General features: G+C 44.7%; 1 protein-coding gene across 1 annotated transcript; it reads right to left on the bottom strand.

The window, feature by feature from the left end:
* Positions 1-211: 211 nt before the first annotated feature.
* TNFAIP3 (TNF alpha induced protein 3) lies at positions 212-16,888 on the bottom strand. Its single transcript, XM_069851982.1, has 9 exons — positions 16,552-16,888; positions 12,090-12,402; positions 7,594-7,784; positions 7,219-7,366; positions 6,855-7,025; positions 5,979-6,159; positions 3,670-4,580; positions 2,077-2,309; positions 212-1,298 (listed from the first exon to the last, which is right to left on the bottom strand). Exons 2-9 carry the CDS (start codon positions 12,400-12,402, stop codon positions 1,020-1,022), a joined length of 2,427 nt encoding a protein of 808 aa, XP_069708083.1. The 5' UTR covers positions 16,552-16,888; the 3' UTR covers positions 212-1,019.
* Positions 16,889-17,389: the final 501 nt, after the last annotated feature.

The raw sequence follows: 17,389 nt of genomic DNA, 5'->3' as shown, positions 1-17,389 counted from the left end.
CTGTTACCAAGCTCCAAGCTGTTTGCACAGTAACAGAGTCACATTAAGGGTAAAAGAAAACTGTGGCAGAAATAGGGAGGGAGGGTACAGAAGTGTGACAGAAAAGGAGAGGGACGATATGAACAACAGCACATGTATTCCTCAGTTACAATGCAAGAGAAGAGAGTTGCTCTGGTTTCAGAACTGAAGCTGAAGACTGAGGGTTTTGGGGTTTGGGGTTTTTTTTGTCTGTTGGAGGCAATTCCTTCCATATAAGTGGGGAACAACAGGATTCAATCTTCCCATCACACACATATGCTCACGAAAGTTGCTTCTGTAATCACCCATCTTTCCACCTGCCTTGGGAGTTGGGAAAGGATCTAAATGCTGATTAGGTTAAGCATGTTAAAAGAGCAGACCACTGCTGGTCTTGCTGAGAGCTCTGCAAAACACAGAACTGCTTGCCCTTTAACATCTGGAATGCCTGCAGGAGCTCCCACATTAATGAGCACTGTAAGAACACAAGCAAGGATGTGGGCATCCCAAAACAAGTTTCTTCAGATATCAACTGCAAGTTGCATCGGCCTGTCCTGGGGGATCTCACTCAGGAAAGACTTGCCTCTGACTGACGTATGCAAACACAAACAGCTCCTGCACCTCCAACAGTAGCCACGGCTCCTCGCCTGGGAACAGGGGAAGTATTAAGAAAGAAGCAGAACTGGGAAGTTCTTTGGATTCAAATGCTTCACACTTCCTTCTGGGAAGCCCAAGAATTAAATACGGCATTGTATGAGCTTAGTCATGAATGACAGCTCTGTGCAGAAGGCAACCTGCCCTTCTCAGCAGTCCTTGTATGCAGTGTTTAGAGGAAGGAGACATTTATTCCCATTCTTGGGAATAAACATGAACATGAGCAGACAGCTTATATTTCCCCCTGCCCTCCCATTCCCAGGACTGTTAAGTGTTTTGGACATAGCACCGTTTCAGTGAAGGAAGTAGTTAGTATTGCTTTCTTGTTCTTTACCAACTCCTTCTCTCTGTTAGCCATAGATCTGTTTGAACTGGTAGCATTCATTGCAGTAGCCATTGCACTTGGCATTGCCATAGTGATCACAAGCAGGGGCTCGGCAGCGTTGCTTCAGAGGCTCCTCAGCTGGGTCCCTGACACTCCCCGATGGTGGAAGCTGACCAAGATGTTGGCACTCATGGCACAAATCATCACTTCTGCAGGCCAGGTTGTTTCTACATGAAGCCACAGCACACTGTCTCTTCTGGCCACTCAATGCTGCTCGCTGGAAATCTCTGTGCTGTCCAGTTCTCTTAAAAAAATATTAAAACACATTGTCAGTTGCTGTGCTGGCAACAATAAGCACAAGCGGCTTTGCATTTACTTTTAATTCTGCTTATGGTTTGTATAGGTAACCAATGGGAATTGTTGCAGCCACATGATTCTTCTGAAAAGTACAATACCAGAAGCCAAGTTGGGCTCTACTGAATAAAATCACAAATTTAGTAATTTCTTAGAAAAAAATGTGTTGTTTTTTTTTTATTTTTGGTAACCCTCAACTCTAGAAGAGACAAAACAAAACGAAACAAATAAAATGTGCAACAAAAAAAAATCTGTAATGGACTCAATGAAAAGCCGATAAGAAGCAGAGTAAACCTCTTGATGGAGTTGCATAGCTCTAAGCATAAGAATGAAAAACTCTTCCTGACCAGGAGAGTCAAACAAACCAACTGTTGGTCCAATTGCTTCCACTGCAATTACCGGTGAATACCCATCCGAGGTAAACCTGAACATGGCCATGATAACACTAAACTGAGAACAACTTGGACTTGGCAGTGTTAGGTTTACAGTTGGACTGGATGAACATAAGGGTCTTTTCCAATCTAAATGATTCTATTACTTCTAGCAGTGCTGCTCAGTTGCAGCAGGTAAAAATCATGGGATACTCTCATGCGATACCCTACATTTGTTTTTCTGTCATATTTAGGATGCAGTCATTTGAGGATTTTCTAGTATGCATCCAGAGTTGTTTTCACAGGAGACATGTACAGCATTAAACATGAGTAAGCTTTTGAGAAGTTCATACTTACTTCTGGCTGTTTTACCAGCTGTTCTTCTGTCCTCCTAGCTTCCTGAAATCGCTGGTTCTGAGCCTTAATGAAGCAGTTCTGGCAGTATCCTTCCAGCATTGTGCTGCCCAGGGTGCCGCAGTTACGCTGCTGGCAGGACACACTGTTACGGAAGGCGGCAGCAGAGGTCCCCAGCTGACCCGCTGCAGAAGACTTCTTCTGAGATCTCCTCTGGTGGCGTAGCAAAGCGCTGTCTGTAAAGTAAAGCAAGGAAAGGAGGAACTTGAATGTACCCAACAGATCTGATGACCCAAAGCAACTACAAAAAGCTCCTCAGTTTAAAAGTTTAAAAAAAAAAAATTAAAAAAAAATCTACGAGCCTCTATTTTGGATTTTGGACAATCCTGACACCCCTCAGTGAACGTATTTTCCTACCTTTTACATAAACAAGCGAGCTAATACAGCCTGATTTTCACATCAGAAGTTGTTAAAACAGCTGATTTGTGAGAAACTCACCCTTGGTGGGAAAACCATATCCCACTGAAATCAAGAAGAATTTAACCTTTGGCTTCAACATGTCATCTGTGATCTGCCCCAACATTTCTCTCTCAGCCCCTCCCACTTCAGGACCACTGGGTAATGGAAGTACAGCAGCATATCGCTTAATGGGAAAAAAATGCCTTATGATTTTTAGTCTCATGAAGCAACCTTACATACTCCACAACTGGAAGGTAAAAATTTCATTGTGAACAATGCTGGAAAATAAGAAACTGCAAGCTGGCATACAAGTTCCCTAATTTGAAAGTATGTGGAAAGCACAGCATTGGCACACTTGTCTGCAATGAAACCACCTTAAGAGACAAGCAATAATTCTCTCTTACACATTTCTCTCACCCTCTGTACCCAAGGGCTCTTTGGCTGCATAACAGAGCAGTAGCATGAAAGATGAAGATTTCATGCTGCAGTCGATTCATAGACTATTACCTTTTAGAAGGCCTGCCTTTAAATACACGTGCATACACGTGGTACTACTAAGAAAGATTTCAAGGCAGATTATGACAATACATTCCTAAGTTCCTCTGAAATGCAAGCACGTTATTTACAGTCAAGTCCTACTCGTTCTGCTTATTAAGGTGACTTCAGTGGTTACTTCAGAGTATTATACCTGTTACATCCAGAATGGATTCAGATCTTCAAACTCAGCCCAAGCTTTTAAAAAGCCTTACTAACATAACTGGCTTTCAGTAGCACCAATACAATAGCATTTCCCTTACTGGCCTAGCCCCTAGAACTTGTCTAGCTGTGAAGAAAATTCATACCAAACCATGACTGCAGTGAATGGTGGGGAGGGATCGGAAACCACCCCCTCCTGAGCTAGTTTTGCTTCTATGAAAGCTGACAGGAATTTTTACAACGGATTTCACAGATTTCCCACTCTTTTACCATGTGCCCTTTTACAGGATAATGGCCAAAAAAAGCACCTTCTCCTCACGCTGCTGCTTCTGCTACACACCGTTTCCCTTTACCCCATACCCTTTTAGCACCCAGTGCATGGAGAGCTTCATAGCTCAGGGAGGGCAATCTGCAGCCAAAGCTCACCCCATCTCCACTTACCGTGGTTTTCCCTGTACTCAAAGAAACACAGTGTGCAAAAGCCCTCATTCTGCGGTGTCCCAAAAAACTTGCAGCCAGGTTTCCTGCAGAGGCTACCTCCCCTCTTCTGCTCAGGAGGCAGTGCTAGTGGTGGGGGCTCCTCGCCATGGCTGCTGGGAGCCTGAAGACAGGAGTGCTGGAGGAGGCTCTGTGAGATTTGAGATGGGTCAGACGTCGATCTCTGATGGCATGTGGGCAGGAAAGCTGGGCTGCCATTTGAGGAGCGCTCTGTAGATCTTTTGAAGCAAGTGCTGCATATGCCATTGAAGGTCCTGTTGGCCTTCTGAGAGCATACCTTGCATGTGGCATAGTCTAAATGTCTCTTGTCATCCAAGTTGTTGCAAGGACCAAGCTGTTTGGAGTTGTAGCAGCGTTCACAAAGCCCATTGTGTTGCACATTCAATGTAAAAGGGCAATCTGGTGTCCTGCATTTCATGGCTGTGGTTTCACTGTATAGGAAAAGGCTTGGAGCAGTCGGAGGTGCGGAGCGAGGCCCTGTTATAGGCCCTTCGGATGTCCATCCCCCAGGTTCACAAACATCCCCACGTGAAGAGCCCGACCCAGCTACCTTCAGTTTCTCGGGTGCTGCTTTGGAGGGCTGCTTTCTTCCTTTACTTCCCTGGGACCTCCGCTCAAAACACTCGTGGCAGTAGGGCTGGGTGTTCACAGACATGTAGAAAGGGCAATTTGGTGTTTCACATTTCACCTGTAAGAGGGAGAGCTGGGAAAGAGATAGTTCCTGTCTGTTCCTGGGGCAGGTCTCTCTTCTAGCAGGTTCAGTGTTCTCCTGCCACTTCTTGTACTCATGCTGCACCAGTTGAAAGTAATCTTCCACAAGATTTATTTCTTTGGGTAGGTTGCCTTCATCTAACCTGAGAGCCAAAAAAAGAAGATTGCATCAGTGGTTGAAAAGGGCAGATGGTGGGTGTGGAAGCAAATGCAAGCAACACAGGGAGGAAATTTAGATTTAATGCACATCCAGATTACTCAGCTAGAAGATCCAGGATGTTAAACTGTTGCTGTAAATGGAAATGATTTTAAAAACAGGTGTTCAGTGATGTCAAATGGAGACTTTCACATCTCAAGAAATGGTATGACATAATGTTAAAAAGAAGTATTCTTAAAAGGATTTTCTAAGTAAAGGTTTTCTGTCTGAGACCTGTTTGCACGAAGAAGTCCTCTGAAAACCAGTGCTCAGCTAGGCAGCTTAGAGTAGAAGACTCCTCTCTTCACTAGCACATACTAAGAACAAGGCTTTCCTACAGTGAAAGCAGCATTTTGTGACAGCTTATCATGAAACTGGCTCCTGGTTTTGCCCTGTTGGGTCTGTATCTACCAGCAGAATTCTCCAAATTATCAAGCTGGTGTGTGTAATGCTAGCATCCGTCACACAATCCCTATTCTGCCCCTGACCATAGGGAAAACCCCACACTGGAGCTTCACCATGCCACAGCTGGTAGGATGAGGATCTAGCATTACTGGTAACATTCAAGAACACATCCGTGCAGTGGGACTAGAAAAATTTGATTGCTACTCTCTATGTTTGCACACATCCTTTGTGTAGTAGGACTTCAATTTTCAAGGCCAGAACCAGTCAACAGCATGCAGGTACCTCCCTATGTGGCAATGGAAGCAAAGACATAGGGAGCCACTTCCCACATTTGTGAAAGGGCTGGGTGGACAGCCTTGCCAGTGTGCCCTAAACACAAGAAACTGAAGGTGCTGCCAGCTGTCCCATACACATTACTGACACCAAAACAGTCAGTAGGACAAACACAGACAAGAGTTCCTCCACTAGTCACAGCCTCCTGCCTACTGCTGCACTGCAACAACCCAGGGTGTCAAGGCATCTGTGCTTAAGAACACACCACCAAGTACTTTCCCGTGGGCAGTCAACATTACACCAATTGCCCTTTATGCAATGAGTTCTTACATAAAGTGCAAGAGTTTGGTTTAACTAGTTCCTGTGTTTAACCACTTTCCAGCCACCCTCCTGTGTAACCTAAAAGTCAGTGAAACTAATACATTTCGTTTACTTTTCTAAAATATTAGTCTTCTAAGTCTAAAGATGTTTTTGCCTTTAAATTTGAGACTTGCTTGAGCTCATATCACTTCAAAGCATGTCAACAGTAATGCCATTATTTCATATTGCGAAGGGTAAACACAGGTGCTACCGCGGAAGGAAGGCAAGACCAAAGGAACACACTGGGCTGTCCGGCTTCTCCCATCATCCTCAGTTATCTTGTTTTTGAAACAGGAATGACACTCACTTTGCAGCATTAATTAGATGAGTTGTACCATGATCCCAGCCTTGCACCGGAATTTCTATTACTACCAAGTAGTCTCTTAGCAGCTGCTCTTTCTCCCTCTCCTCTGTGTCAGTCAGAAAGTGCACAATCAGGTCCTCAAATCTTCCTCGTTCACTGGTGACCAGAGGGACAGCCCGGATTTCTGTGGGGAAACAAGATGGGTTAGCGTATAGGTGTATATATACACATACATTTTATAAGGCAGGAGTAACTACAAGATGCAATGCATGGAGATGTCACCCCTTCTGCTGAATTTCTGAGAGAGAGGAGAATGGCTGGCCAGAGCAACTGGTTTCTAAACAGTGCCAGTGGGGGAGGATGCAGACATGTTGGCACCACAAACCTATCCTCATCCCATTGTAATTTTACTGTCCCCACAGCAATTTACTCCTCAGTGTGGGCAGCGCTGTAAATCTCAGTTCACTACACTTTTCCATGGGATGGTGCCGTAACTAGAATCTAGAGAACTGCTATTGATTCAGAAGAGAGACATTAAAAATGGCAAAGCGTGTATCTCATTACCCCTGCCAGGCCATGGTATATCATTGTGAGACCATGTCCTTCAAAGCTTCTTATCTTAGGATGGCATTTGGAAAAGGAGGCGAGAACACAATGAAGCAGAGGACTGATCTGTGAGTTGTATTCTACTTTCAACCAGCAGTTTGAAGACAACGTTTAGTTGCTATTCAGATGTACAGTCAAAACCATTTCTGCCCACATTTTAAGCACATATTCCAAAGAAATCTTTTATACAAACCAGATTACATTTTAATTGACTTATCAGCATGATGATATCGAAGAACTACAAAAATACCAAACAAGGTACTTGAAAAATACCTGGTCCACTGTCCTTCAGAGTCACTAGTGGTGTAAAATGCATATTGTCATAGCCAAGCACAATTGGGTATCTGTAGCATTCTTCAGCTGGCCAAAGGAGAGGCAAGTAAATACCACCAACATTCAGAGGAGCAAAACTAGAACCAGACTCTAAGCTTCTCACCACTTTATCTGCACAAGGAAGAAAAAGAAAACACAAATAAGCACAAATAAGTATGTGCTACAGGCAAGTGAAAACACATTCTGGGTGTTTGAGAACGATTGCTGAAAATTCCCTGTCCTGAAATGCATGCAACAATTATCGAAGTGAGGTTACTCACACAGCACAGAGTAATACAGTGAAGTGGCTGTCTTGGCAACTCACCTGCAAGGACGATGACTGGCCTTCTGAGGATGTTAGCAAGGATGAAGATGTGGATTTCTTCCAGTGCGTTATATGGAAGCCTATTTCGAGCCCCAGATGTTTCTGGGGAGGTCATTTCAATGAGGTATTCCCATTCCTCCTCCCAGTTCTGAGGAAAGAAACATCCATCAGCAACGGTTCAAAGACCTAGAGGTCAGGAACCGACTGTAGCACAACAGTGCTTACAATAATCTTATTTTCCCCATTTCCTCCAAAGGAAGACTAATTCTGCTCTCCACTAACAGCGGAATCCATGAAGCCAAAAAGCAAATCAGGTCAGCAAGGCAATGCTGATAAGCACTCAGAAAACAGCATGATTCCCTCAAGCCACCTTACCCGGGTGTCATAGTGGAGTCCTGTTTCTACAAACTCCTGGGATTTAATAGCCTCCCGCTGCCATCGGAGCTTGAAGTTTCTTGTGTCAATCTCCCTGAGTGCACTAAACAATGTTTTTCTTAAGACAAGGTCAATATCTTCAATACCCCACATGTACTGTGATGCAGCATGCATGAGGCAATTTCCATCACCTGCAAAAACCAGAAAGAGTTATTTTTAAATGGCTACTTAAATAAACGCCACAAGCATGTGTGATGTAGAATTATGCTGTGCATATCCATATTCCCTGTGTACTTCTCTCAAGGACTTGAACAGAAGGGTTTTAACAAGAAGACCACAGCTATGAGCTCTCTGTTCAGAGACAGACAGACAGAAAGTTCCCTATCTACTGATTTTCTCCCTTCATCAGTCGGGGTTAAGCTGTTATTCAGCAATGGTGGGAAGCTTGCCCCTTATTTATCTTCCCTATCTTTGACTGACATCATGTACTAAATTTTGGAGTCAACCACAAATGTCCAACACAGTTGAAATGGCTTTTAAACAACAACAGTGGCAACTTAAAATTACAAAAGAATGTGTAACTCTTCCTCATCAGTGTTTATACAAATATATACCTGATGGCACAGGGTAGAGATAATGGAAACCACTAAGAAAATGCTGTAATAACACCACGTTTCACATCCCCTGATGAGCACTGAAATTAAAGGTGTGGCACTTGGCTGTGCTTAATGGTGGAATTGTAATGAAAAAAAAAAGAGAAGGAGTCAGTGATTTATGTACAGCAACTGTAGGAACACCTCTTGCCTTCCTCTCAGAACCAATAGCATGCTGTGCCACTAAAAGTTCTATTTAGACAGTTGTTTTTCTAAAATATAAAATTAAAACTAAATAATCGAAAAACATAATGAATTGATTGTCATTTAGACACATTCCTTGCATTGAAAAAGTCCTCTACTGTACAGGCAGGAAGGAAACCAATGTTCTGCAGTTTCAGAGGAGAGTCTTAACTAACTTAATTAAAAGGTGTGACAAAGTATGTCTCTGGCTGGGTCTCAAATTCAATCTCTAGCCATCTTCTTCAAAAGGGGATGCCTCCCTTGAAAGGGAGACATCAAAAATCATTACTGTCATACCCATAGATTCAAATCTAGGTCCAGTGTTTGCTACAGTGGCAAACAGATTAATTGAATGCTCAGAAACAACAGCAATTTCCTTGGAGCAAACATCATCATTCATAGTAAATGCACTAGATTTTTCTCATGTGGAAAAAAACCTCACCCAAAGAACACCCACAAAAGACACAAATCTAGTTTGCCACATGCCTTATGAGCTCAAATACAGAGAAAACAGACAACAGACCCCAGAACCTGAAAAAAAAAAGATATAATTTGAAATCTACTTAACACTTCATAAATTGCTATGGACTCAGTGCATATCAGGTTCCTGCAACTGCCTTCTGGCCTCTGAATGTGGTCTTGCAAAGCTTACTTCAAGTCTGCAGACTGGTTACTTGAGCTCAAAATTCAGGGAATAACACCTAAGACAGAAAATCTGACTGGGTTTCCTTCTGACCAAGAAAGATGACATATTAATCCCATTAAAATTTTCCCTTTGCAAAATCTAGAGCAAAGATAAGATTTTTTTTTTTTCTCTCTCTCTGTCTCTCTGAGAGCTCACTTTCAGTTCTTTATTGAGAAGCGCTGCCCAAAATTCCTTACACAGCACTTGGAATTCCCCCTCGCCGTTTGACTAGCAATTGAGCAACAGTTGTACTTTTTGTTCTGCGGGTGCCGGGCTGAGCAGCGAAGCCTCCCTCGGACTTTCCCGGGGGGTGTGGCCGGCCGAGCTGGAATGAATGCCGATTCATTATACAAGTGAAATCTCTACAACCAGTAGATGCTGGAATTTTTAATTATTGTCTGTTATTTTTTTTTTTTTTTAAAAAACAGTTTCAATTTTTATACCTCCTACTGCTTTCCTTCTATTCTCCATTCAGAGGTCTGCAAAGAAATGCGTGGTGATTCAAAAGGGCTGGTTTTAATTAAAAGAAAACCCCACCATTCCACAAACTCATATACATATTAGGTAAAATATACATAGGAAGATTCTATAGGGGATACTTTCTCTGTTTTCAACAATTACAGCCTTCGTCAGAAATAGTCCAGGATTTTCTGAAGAAAGCCCACTGTTGACTGAAGGAACCACATCTATGGATTAAGCAGCTAAATGCTTTGAAAAAATATTCTTTATGCCAAGTGGGAGAAAAAAATCCCCTGTTGTTTTCTGGGATAATCATAGAATCATAGAATGGTTTGAGCTGGAAGGGACCTTAAAGATCATCTAATTCCCATCCCCCTGCCATGGGCAGTGACGGCTCCCACAAGATCAGGCTTCAGGATAATACAGAGCTTCTCCAGGCTGTTCCTTCTTTCAGGGATCTTCTCCTTCAGTCCAGTCTACCTTTTTCCTCCTGCAGAGGTCCCTCACTACGACTACTTTGCATAAACCGCAGGTCCCCAAAGCCACTCCTTCTACTCATGCACTTCATGATAATAAAGCACTGAACTGAAATAGATTTCATTGGCTGCATGAGGTACAGGGGGACCACAAATAAGCCCTCGCTTTGCCTTCCCTCAAACTGCCCTAATATTTCAGCATCCTATATATTGGTACACCTGCTCATGGAAGGGATTCAAGTCCTGAGTCCACAAATTGCTCCCATTTGTAAGACTGGCCAAGAGTCATGAGACAACGCAAGCGATCACAGTAATTGAACATAGTGTTCTGAGCAGCAAGGGCCTGTCCAGGCAGTGCTAACCCCTGTAAGACTTGGTATTAACAGAAGATAGGCGATTTCAAAACTGCTGCTCTTTGCCCTGGGCAAAAATTACACTCAGACTTACTAGGAAAACGAGTAATGGGTGTATCTCCTAGGGTGAAGTTTTGAAGATGTGATGTTACCTTTCTAGTACCTGCAAAGTGCTGCCTGCCCTAGCTGCAAGTCCAGTCATCCTAGAAGTTGAAGATAACACAAAAATCTCCATGCACAGCCTAATTACAGTCATGAGACTTTTATGCCAGTGCAGAGGCAGCCGACAAAAGTTTACCAGAAGGTCTGTGCCTCTGTGACACTTACAGAAACGCACATTAGGATCAGGCTGTTCTAAGTCAGGGCAGTGACATCCACAGTGTGGTCCTATTTTCATGGCTTTTGTACAACACAGCTGTACATAATCAGACTGAGAAATATGGTAGAACTTGGGAAAGGAAGAATGTGGACTAGGAAGATAAGGGCAACATGTATATAAAGAGATAAGAAAAGAAGCATTCACAGAACATAATGTAAGGACCTCAATGAGGATGCAGGCCCAGCACATCCACTGTTTCTATAACCAGTGTCACCTGCTCCTTGAGGAAAGAACATATATTTTCCATGCTCTTGGAGTCTTCACTGTCCCAGTCAATCTTCCCAGCTTTAGGGAATCCTTAGTCCAATTTTGCAGCTGCGTGACTGTAAGTCATAGCCATACCCAATCTTTCCTCCACTGAATGCAAAATGCCCAGCAGCTCTTAAGAGTCATGTGCAAAAGTTTCCTGCTCGAGACCTGTGGCTGTATGCACCCTATTCAAGAAATCTTTGCACTGCTGCTGTACCTTGTAATCTGTAGCACTTGATGCAATACACACAAAACAACCCTAAAGCCCAGCCCAAAATCAGCACTGACCCTTGAAAGAAAAGGAAACTGCAAACTTTGTGTGGCACGAAGATAACTGTCATTCACACATACAGGGGTTACTAGTACTAGCCTTGAGGGAGGCTAGTCTAGCCTTGGGTAGTACTAGCCTTGAGTTACTAGCCTTGAGGGAGGGCAAAAACTGGCAAGGTAGCTGCAGGTGAGGGAGCTGGCTCGGTACAGGGTGATGACTCCAGGGCCAGAAAGGTCAGATTCCCAGATGCTCCACATCCAGGATGCTCCTACTAGCAGTGCTGTTAAGGTGGGATCAGCAAGTGAACCTTGTCTGCCAGCTACAATGGCAGAGTTTATGGCAGGATATTAACTTCTGCTATATATACATGGGAATGCATCCCTGTCACTCAAAGCATCTGAAATCTCCTCTTGCGTGGCATTAAGGCCCATCCAGTGCTTCCGACAAGGCAGTCGACATGTAGCAAAGTTGGATTCACAGAAAGGCAATAGGTTGCAAGTCAAGGTTCATGCCTGGTCTTTCACTCTGGCATGCCACAGGTTACTGATATTATGAAGATCTCTGAAATATTCAGGCTATTCATAATGCCATGATACGGGCAGAGGACTGCTACAGCCTCGGGACAGCACATCACATGGAAAGAATTTTAGTTTACAAAACTAAGATTAAAACACACCACTTTTTTTAAAGCTTCTGTTTCAGTAACGTGAACTCAGATGCTATTAATAAAGGTGCTACATTCATATTACCCATTTTAATGTGAGTGCAAAGGCCTGCTCAGAACTTACCATTAGTCTTCAAAGGGACAAGTTTCCGAACTTCCATGCACCAGTTGAGTTTCCTCTGGCGCTCCAGTGAAGTCTGGGTAGCCTGATCAGTCAGGGCCTTCTGAAGTGTTTCCCGAAACTGAGGACAAAACTGGCACATTCTGAACATTTCTATTGTGTATTTGTGCATAGTCCTGAAGTGGTGAATTATTCCACTGGGGGGTTTGACCAGATCTTCAGGTGTCCTCTCTCTAATCTTCATGGCTTTCAGCATATTGCTGTGATAGAAAGCTTGAGGAAGGATGTGTTGGCCAGTCATGTTTCTAGAAGACATCTGAAATGAAAAAGAATTCTTTTATTGGCACGTTAGTATCCTTCTACCACAGAGCTATCGTTTCTGCAGAGACTAAGAAGGCACTTTCAGTGGTGGGATTCTGGCTGCAGTTTTGCCAAAAACAAACACAGAGTGGATGCAGTTCACTGAGCCTTATATAGATGATGTTTTTTATACCTCATATCCATTAACCTGCCTGCATTACTCAGATAAAGACACTGACCAGCTTATTCCAATAATTTACTGCTATCATTTACTGAGATATTAAAGATTTTTTCATAGCTAAGGAAACTGCACCATCGTTGCAAAAAAAAAAAAAAAAAAAGCATTTAAATCAAAGTAAGGATAAAAGAAGGCAAGATCAAGGGAAGGGAAAATTATCCTGGAAACAACTAATTGATAATTGCACAGTGTAATCCCCTATGAACTCGCTGAACTTTCAGCATGTTTCAAGCTCTTGTTTTGATGACATGCCAACAAAAGCAGACAATGACCATTTCAGATTTCCACCGCCGAGAAGTGATGCTTGGTACAGTATGAAAAAAGCCCCAAGAATGACATGCCATGCTAGTATCTGTCCCATACTTACGGTGGACGAAGCCGGCAAACGAGGAATTCGTAGCAGAGCAAGTACTTGAGGACAGGTTTGTCACTCTTCTTGAGGCTCCTTATATTTTGTGGTAGAGCTACCACACAGAGGTGCCTGTGCTACGTGTCGGGGTGCAGACTGCAGTGCTGCTATTACTCAGCGGTAAGTCAACAGAGCTGAAAAAGCATTTCCACTTGGTTCAAAAACCCCAATATTTTTCCACAGTGGGACATGTAATGTTTGCTGCCCTGCATCCCTTTCTTCAGCACCTCCGGCCTCCTGGGCAACAGCAGGAAGAACAAAAAAAACCCCATAACCTCAAACTGTCTACAGTCTCTGAAATACTTATTCAGAGCATACTAACTTTGCGGCTAGTGAGGGCCAAATGTAGGGACCACATCCCTCAACACTCCCATGCAGTACAGCAACACCGCCACCACCAATCTATTTTTACATGGAGCAACTCTCCGTGCTGTCCATGTACATTATTGCTTTGTTTATAAACAATGAAAAAGTTCTATTAAGACACATAAAGGTATGTTTAGGCTACAGCTGGACACATTAGAAGAGCTCACCACTGTAATTATGAATCTTGGAACAATTCTGAAGCCATGAGTATATATCAAAGTCTGGATGCATACCTTGCCAAGTCCAGGGAGGCAAGAAGCAACTGACAACTGGTTTATAGAATCATAGAATTGTAGAATCATAGAATCACCAGGTTGGAAAAGACCCAGCTATTAAGAAATTTTCTCATTGAGATGTGAGTCTGGAGGGTCAGAGAGGGGAAGAAGGACTACAACCTGACAGACTGATTGGGAACTGACTAGGAGATCTGTGGAGGCAGAAGACTCCTCTTGCACAGAAGGACTTAAGCATGCCCTTCCTTACAGGGAACCAGCTGCTATCCCTTTTTCACCTAGACACTTCCATTGGTGACATCCACCTCCAGCTGCCCAGCTGGAGCACTGGAAAGAGCTACCCTCCATAACCTCTCCCAGAACCAGCTGTTGGAGAGATTCAGTGGATGTCCTATCAAGTCCTAAATAGAGGCAGGTGAAACACAAGATGCTGCAAAGTCCTTTCTACTCAGTCAGGGCAATGTCATTCACACAGTGTTTCCTCTACTGCTGTAAAAGCACTAGGGACAGGACTCAGAACTGTCCTGTCTTGCAACACACGTAAAAGCATTCCCTGAGCTAATAAAAGGTATCATATTCTCATCATTCATACACCAACATACAGCCTTGAAATGGAAATAACATGGTTTCCCATCCGCTCCCCCCGCCAATACAGTTTTACACATGCTCTTTATGTAATTCTATATTTAAGAGAACAGATAGTTTAAGAAATGAAATGTAAAGAACCCTTTATTAATCTGTTTAACAAACACAGCTATACTTTGTTCCGAGATGACCAAAATACTGAATTCCTTACTTAAGTAAGTAGAGCCACTGAGTCAGTGGGATTTTCTTACATGAATAAAGACTAATCACATGATTAAGCACTACTGGCAAGGACCCTTGAAATGGTTATTTCCAGCTTTAAGTAACAATAAGCACTGAGTTTACAGAAGCATTCACTGAAACTGTATTATTCGATACTATATTCTGCAGGCATATTTTTCCCTCCACACATGGAAATTACTGTCTGCGCTATTTACAGTCATAAAATGTCAATCAAGGCAAAAGAATGAGCAACCCTTATTTTCAAAAACAGTATGATGAAACAAACGGAACTCAATAGCCTACTAAGGCAGAGATTTAAAGAACAGGAAACTTTGCTACCTTTATATCAGTTCATGCTTTAGTATGTTTTACTGTTTGCTATACTACTTTAACCTTTGACATCTTGATAGGAATGGTTGGACTCAATGATCCAGTGGGTCCTTTCCAACCTAGTGATTCTATGACTCTATGATTCTATGAGTCTATGTAATGACTATGAGTTCTCGGAGAACAGCAGCTGTAAACAATGATTAAATAGCTATCTTAGGCAGCATCCTTTCTGAACATGTAATACTGAGGATACCAAGCTCAGTAAAGCTGAATACCATTCCGAGATCTGCCAGTGGCTTCATAAAATTACTTCAGTTTTCTGTCCTCTATTTGAAAAATGGCAATAATAAACTCTTCTGCGTAGAGTGCTAAAATAAACACGCCTGAAACATATTTAGCGCCTGGGTCTTGGAGTGCTTGGTACAGAACTAAGCATATTATCACATTTTACCGAGGAAGATGAGGGTGTTTTCATAGAATCATAGAATAATCTGGTTGGAAGAGACCCACAGGATCATTGAGTCGAGTCCAACCATTTCTATCAATCGCTAAACCATGCCCCTCAGCACCTCATCCACCCGTGCCTTAAACACCTCCAGGGAACGTGAATCAACCACCTTCCTGGGCAGCCTGTTCCAGTGCCCAATGACCCTTTCTGTGAAAAATTTTTTTCCTAATGTCCAGCCTAAATCTCCCCTGGCAGAGCTTGAGGCCATTCCCTCTTGTCCTGTCCCCTGTCACTTGGGAGAAGAGGCCAGCTCCCTCCTCTCCACAACCTCCTTTCAGGTAGTTGTAGAGAGCAATGAGGTCTCCCCTCAGCCTCCTCTTCTCCAGGCTAAACAACCCCAGCTCTCTCAGCCGCTCCTCATAAGGCCTGTTCTCCAGCCCCTTCACCAGCAGCTTTGTTGCTCTTCTCTGGACTCGCTCCAGAGCCTCAACATCCTTCTTGTGGTGTGTACCCCCGGGCTGGTTTATACGGCTGAGCTCCCCAAGCTACCGGGACCATGTGCGGGCAAGGTGGAAGCGACAGACGCTGTTACCACCTGAAGATTCAGAGGAGAAGGAGTTCAAAGCAGACAACCCCTCCAGCAGAGGCAGGGGCTAACAGCAAGCCCAGCAAACACCCCGCTCCACCGAGCCGGGAAGCCGGGGACTGAACAGCACCGAAAACGCCGGCAAACACAGCTCCCTGAGACTCGTTGTGGGGTTTTAGGCAGCGAGCATCCTCTATCAGGCCTGGCCAACGCGAGGGAGCCATCTCCATCAATCGCGTGGAGCGAGACTAGAGAGAAGGGGCAGAACGTATTTCCCACTGGCATGCACGTGTATACGTTTTCCCAGAAATCTTACGCACGTTCCATTAGTTTCCAAGGACTCATTTTAATGTTATTATGAACTTCGCGACAGTCTAAACTCTCGCTGATCTGGAGGCGGCTCCAGCTCTGCCCGACCTCGCGTTTGGGACGGGGCGAGGCGGCGGGCAGGGGCGGTCACGGCGGACACGGCTGCTCGGCACAGACCGCGCTGCACGCGAGACGTTGTTATCATCTCCAAAGCATGAACAGTGAAAAAAACCAGTTTGTAAGAAAACACGCTGTCAGAGCGACATTCTGCCTAACTTTCAAAGAGCACAATTACTCGGGTGACACTTTACTTCAGCTCAAACCGGACCCACTCCGCTCTTTGTCACAGTAACTCCCCCTCGCACCGTCACGAAGCCGCCCCGGGGGCGATCGGCCCTGCCCGGCCCTCCCCGCTCCCCTCCCCGTGCCCGGCGCTCACCTCTCCGCCGGGGGCTGGGGCCGCTGCTCCTCCGGTGGGTCCTGCCGGTACCCCGTGCTCAGCAGCGGGGCCAGGGAGCTGGGATGCAGCCGAGCCGGGGATCCATCAACCCCCGCCGGGGCAGCGCTCCCTTCCCTCCGCCGGAGCTGCCGCTGCCGCTGCCGCTGCCGAATGAAAGGCTGTGCCGAGCCTCTTGTTGTTTGGTTTTTTTTTCCCCCTTTCTGCCTGGCTGCAGGAAAAAAAAAAAACCCACACCACACAACAACAACAACAACAAAAAAAAGACAAAAAAAAACCCCACCGGGGATTTCCACCGGCAGCGCCGGGGACTTTCCGACATGTGACAAGCGCCCCGCCCGCCCCGCCCGCCGCCGCCAGGGGGCGCCGCTGCGCGCCGGGCCCGCCGAGACCCGCCGGGGCCGAGGGAGCCTCTTCCGCCCTCGGTGCGGTTCCCGTGCGTGTCCCCTGAGCCCCGGGCAGCGGTTCCTGGGACAAAAAGCGGAGTAGTTGTGATTTAAGCTAGAGTTATGTCTCGTTTAAGTAATTGTATTCTTCGAAAGTTAGACAGAGTGTCCCCCTGACAGCCTGTTTTCTTTCAGACAGTGTTTTTTTCTCTGTTCGTACTTTGGAGCGGTCTGTGCCGAGCAGCCGTGTCCGCCGTGACCGCCCCTGCCTGCAGCTTCTCTCCATCTCAAACGCGAGGTCAGGCAGAGCTGGAGCCGCCTCCAAGTCAGCAGGAGTTTAGCCTGTTGCGAAGTTCATAATAACATTTAAACGAGTCCTTGGAAACTAATGGAATATGCATAAGATTTATGGAAAAATGTATGCATGTGCATGT

The sequence above is a fragment of the Phaenicophaeus curvirostris genome, chromosome 2 (genome assembly GCF_032191515.1).
Source record: "Phaenicophaeus curvirostris isolate KB17595 chromosome 2, BPBGC_Pcur_1.0, whole genome shotgun sequence".
In the NCBI taxonomy this organism is placed as follows: domain Eukaryota; kingdom Metazoa; phylum Chordata; class Aves; order Cuculiformes; family Cuculidae; genus Phaenicophaeus; species Phaenicophaeus curvirostris.
This window is presented reverse-complemented; position numbering and strand designations above follow the sequence as displayed.

What these genes read in the sequence shown, in the direction of transcription:
- TNFAIP3 (XM_069851982.1), bottom strand. Translation starts at nt 12,402, where the DNA reads ATGTCTTCTAGAAACATGACTGGCCAACACATCCTTCCTCAAGCTTTC. An exon ending in TGTCCCTTTGAAGACTAATG is followed by an intron (nt 7,785 to 12,089) that starts GTAAGTTCTGAG and finishes TGGTTTTTGCAG; the next exon opens with GTGATGGAAATTGCCTCATG. An exon ending in GCCAGTCATCGTCCTTGCAG is followed by an intron (nt 7,026 to 7,218) that starts GTGAGTTGCCAA and finishes TTCCTTGTGCAG; the next exon opens with ATAAAGTGGTGAGAAGCTTA.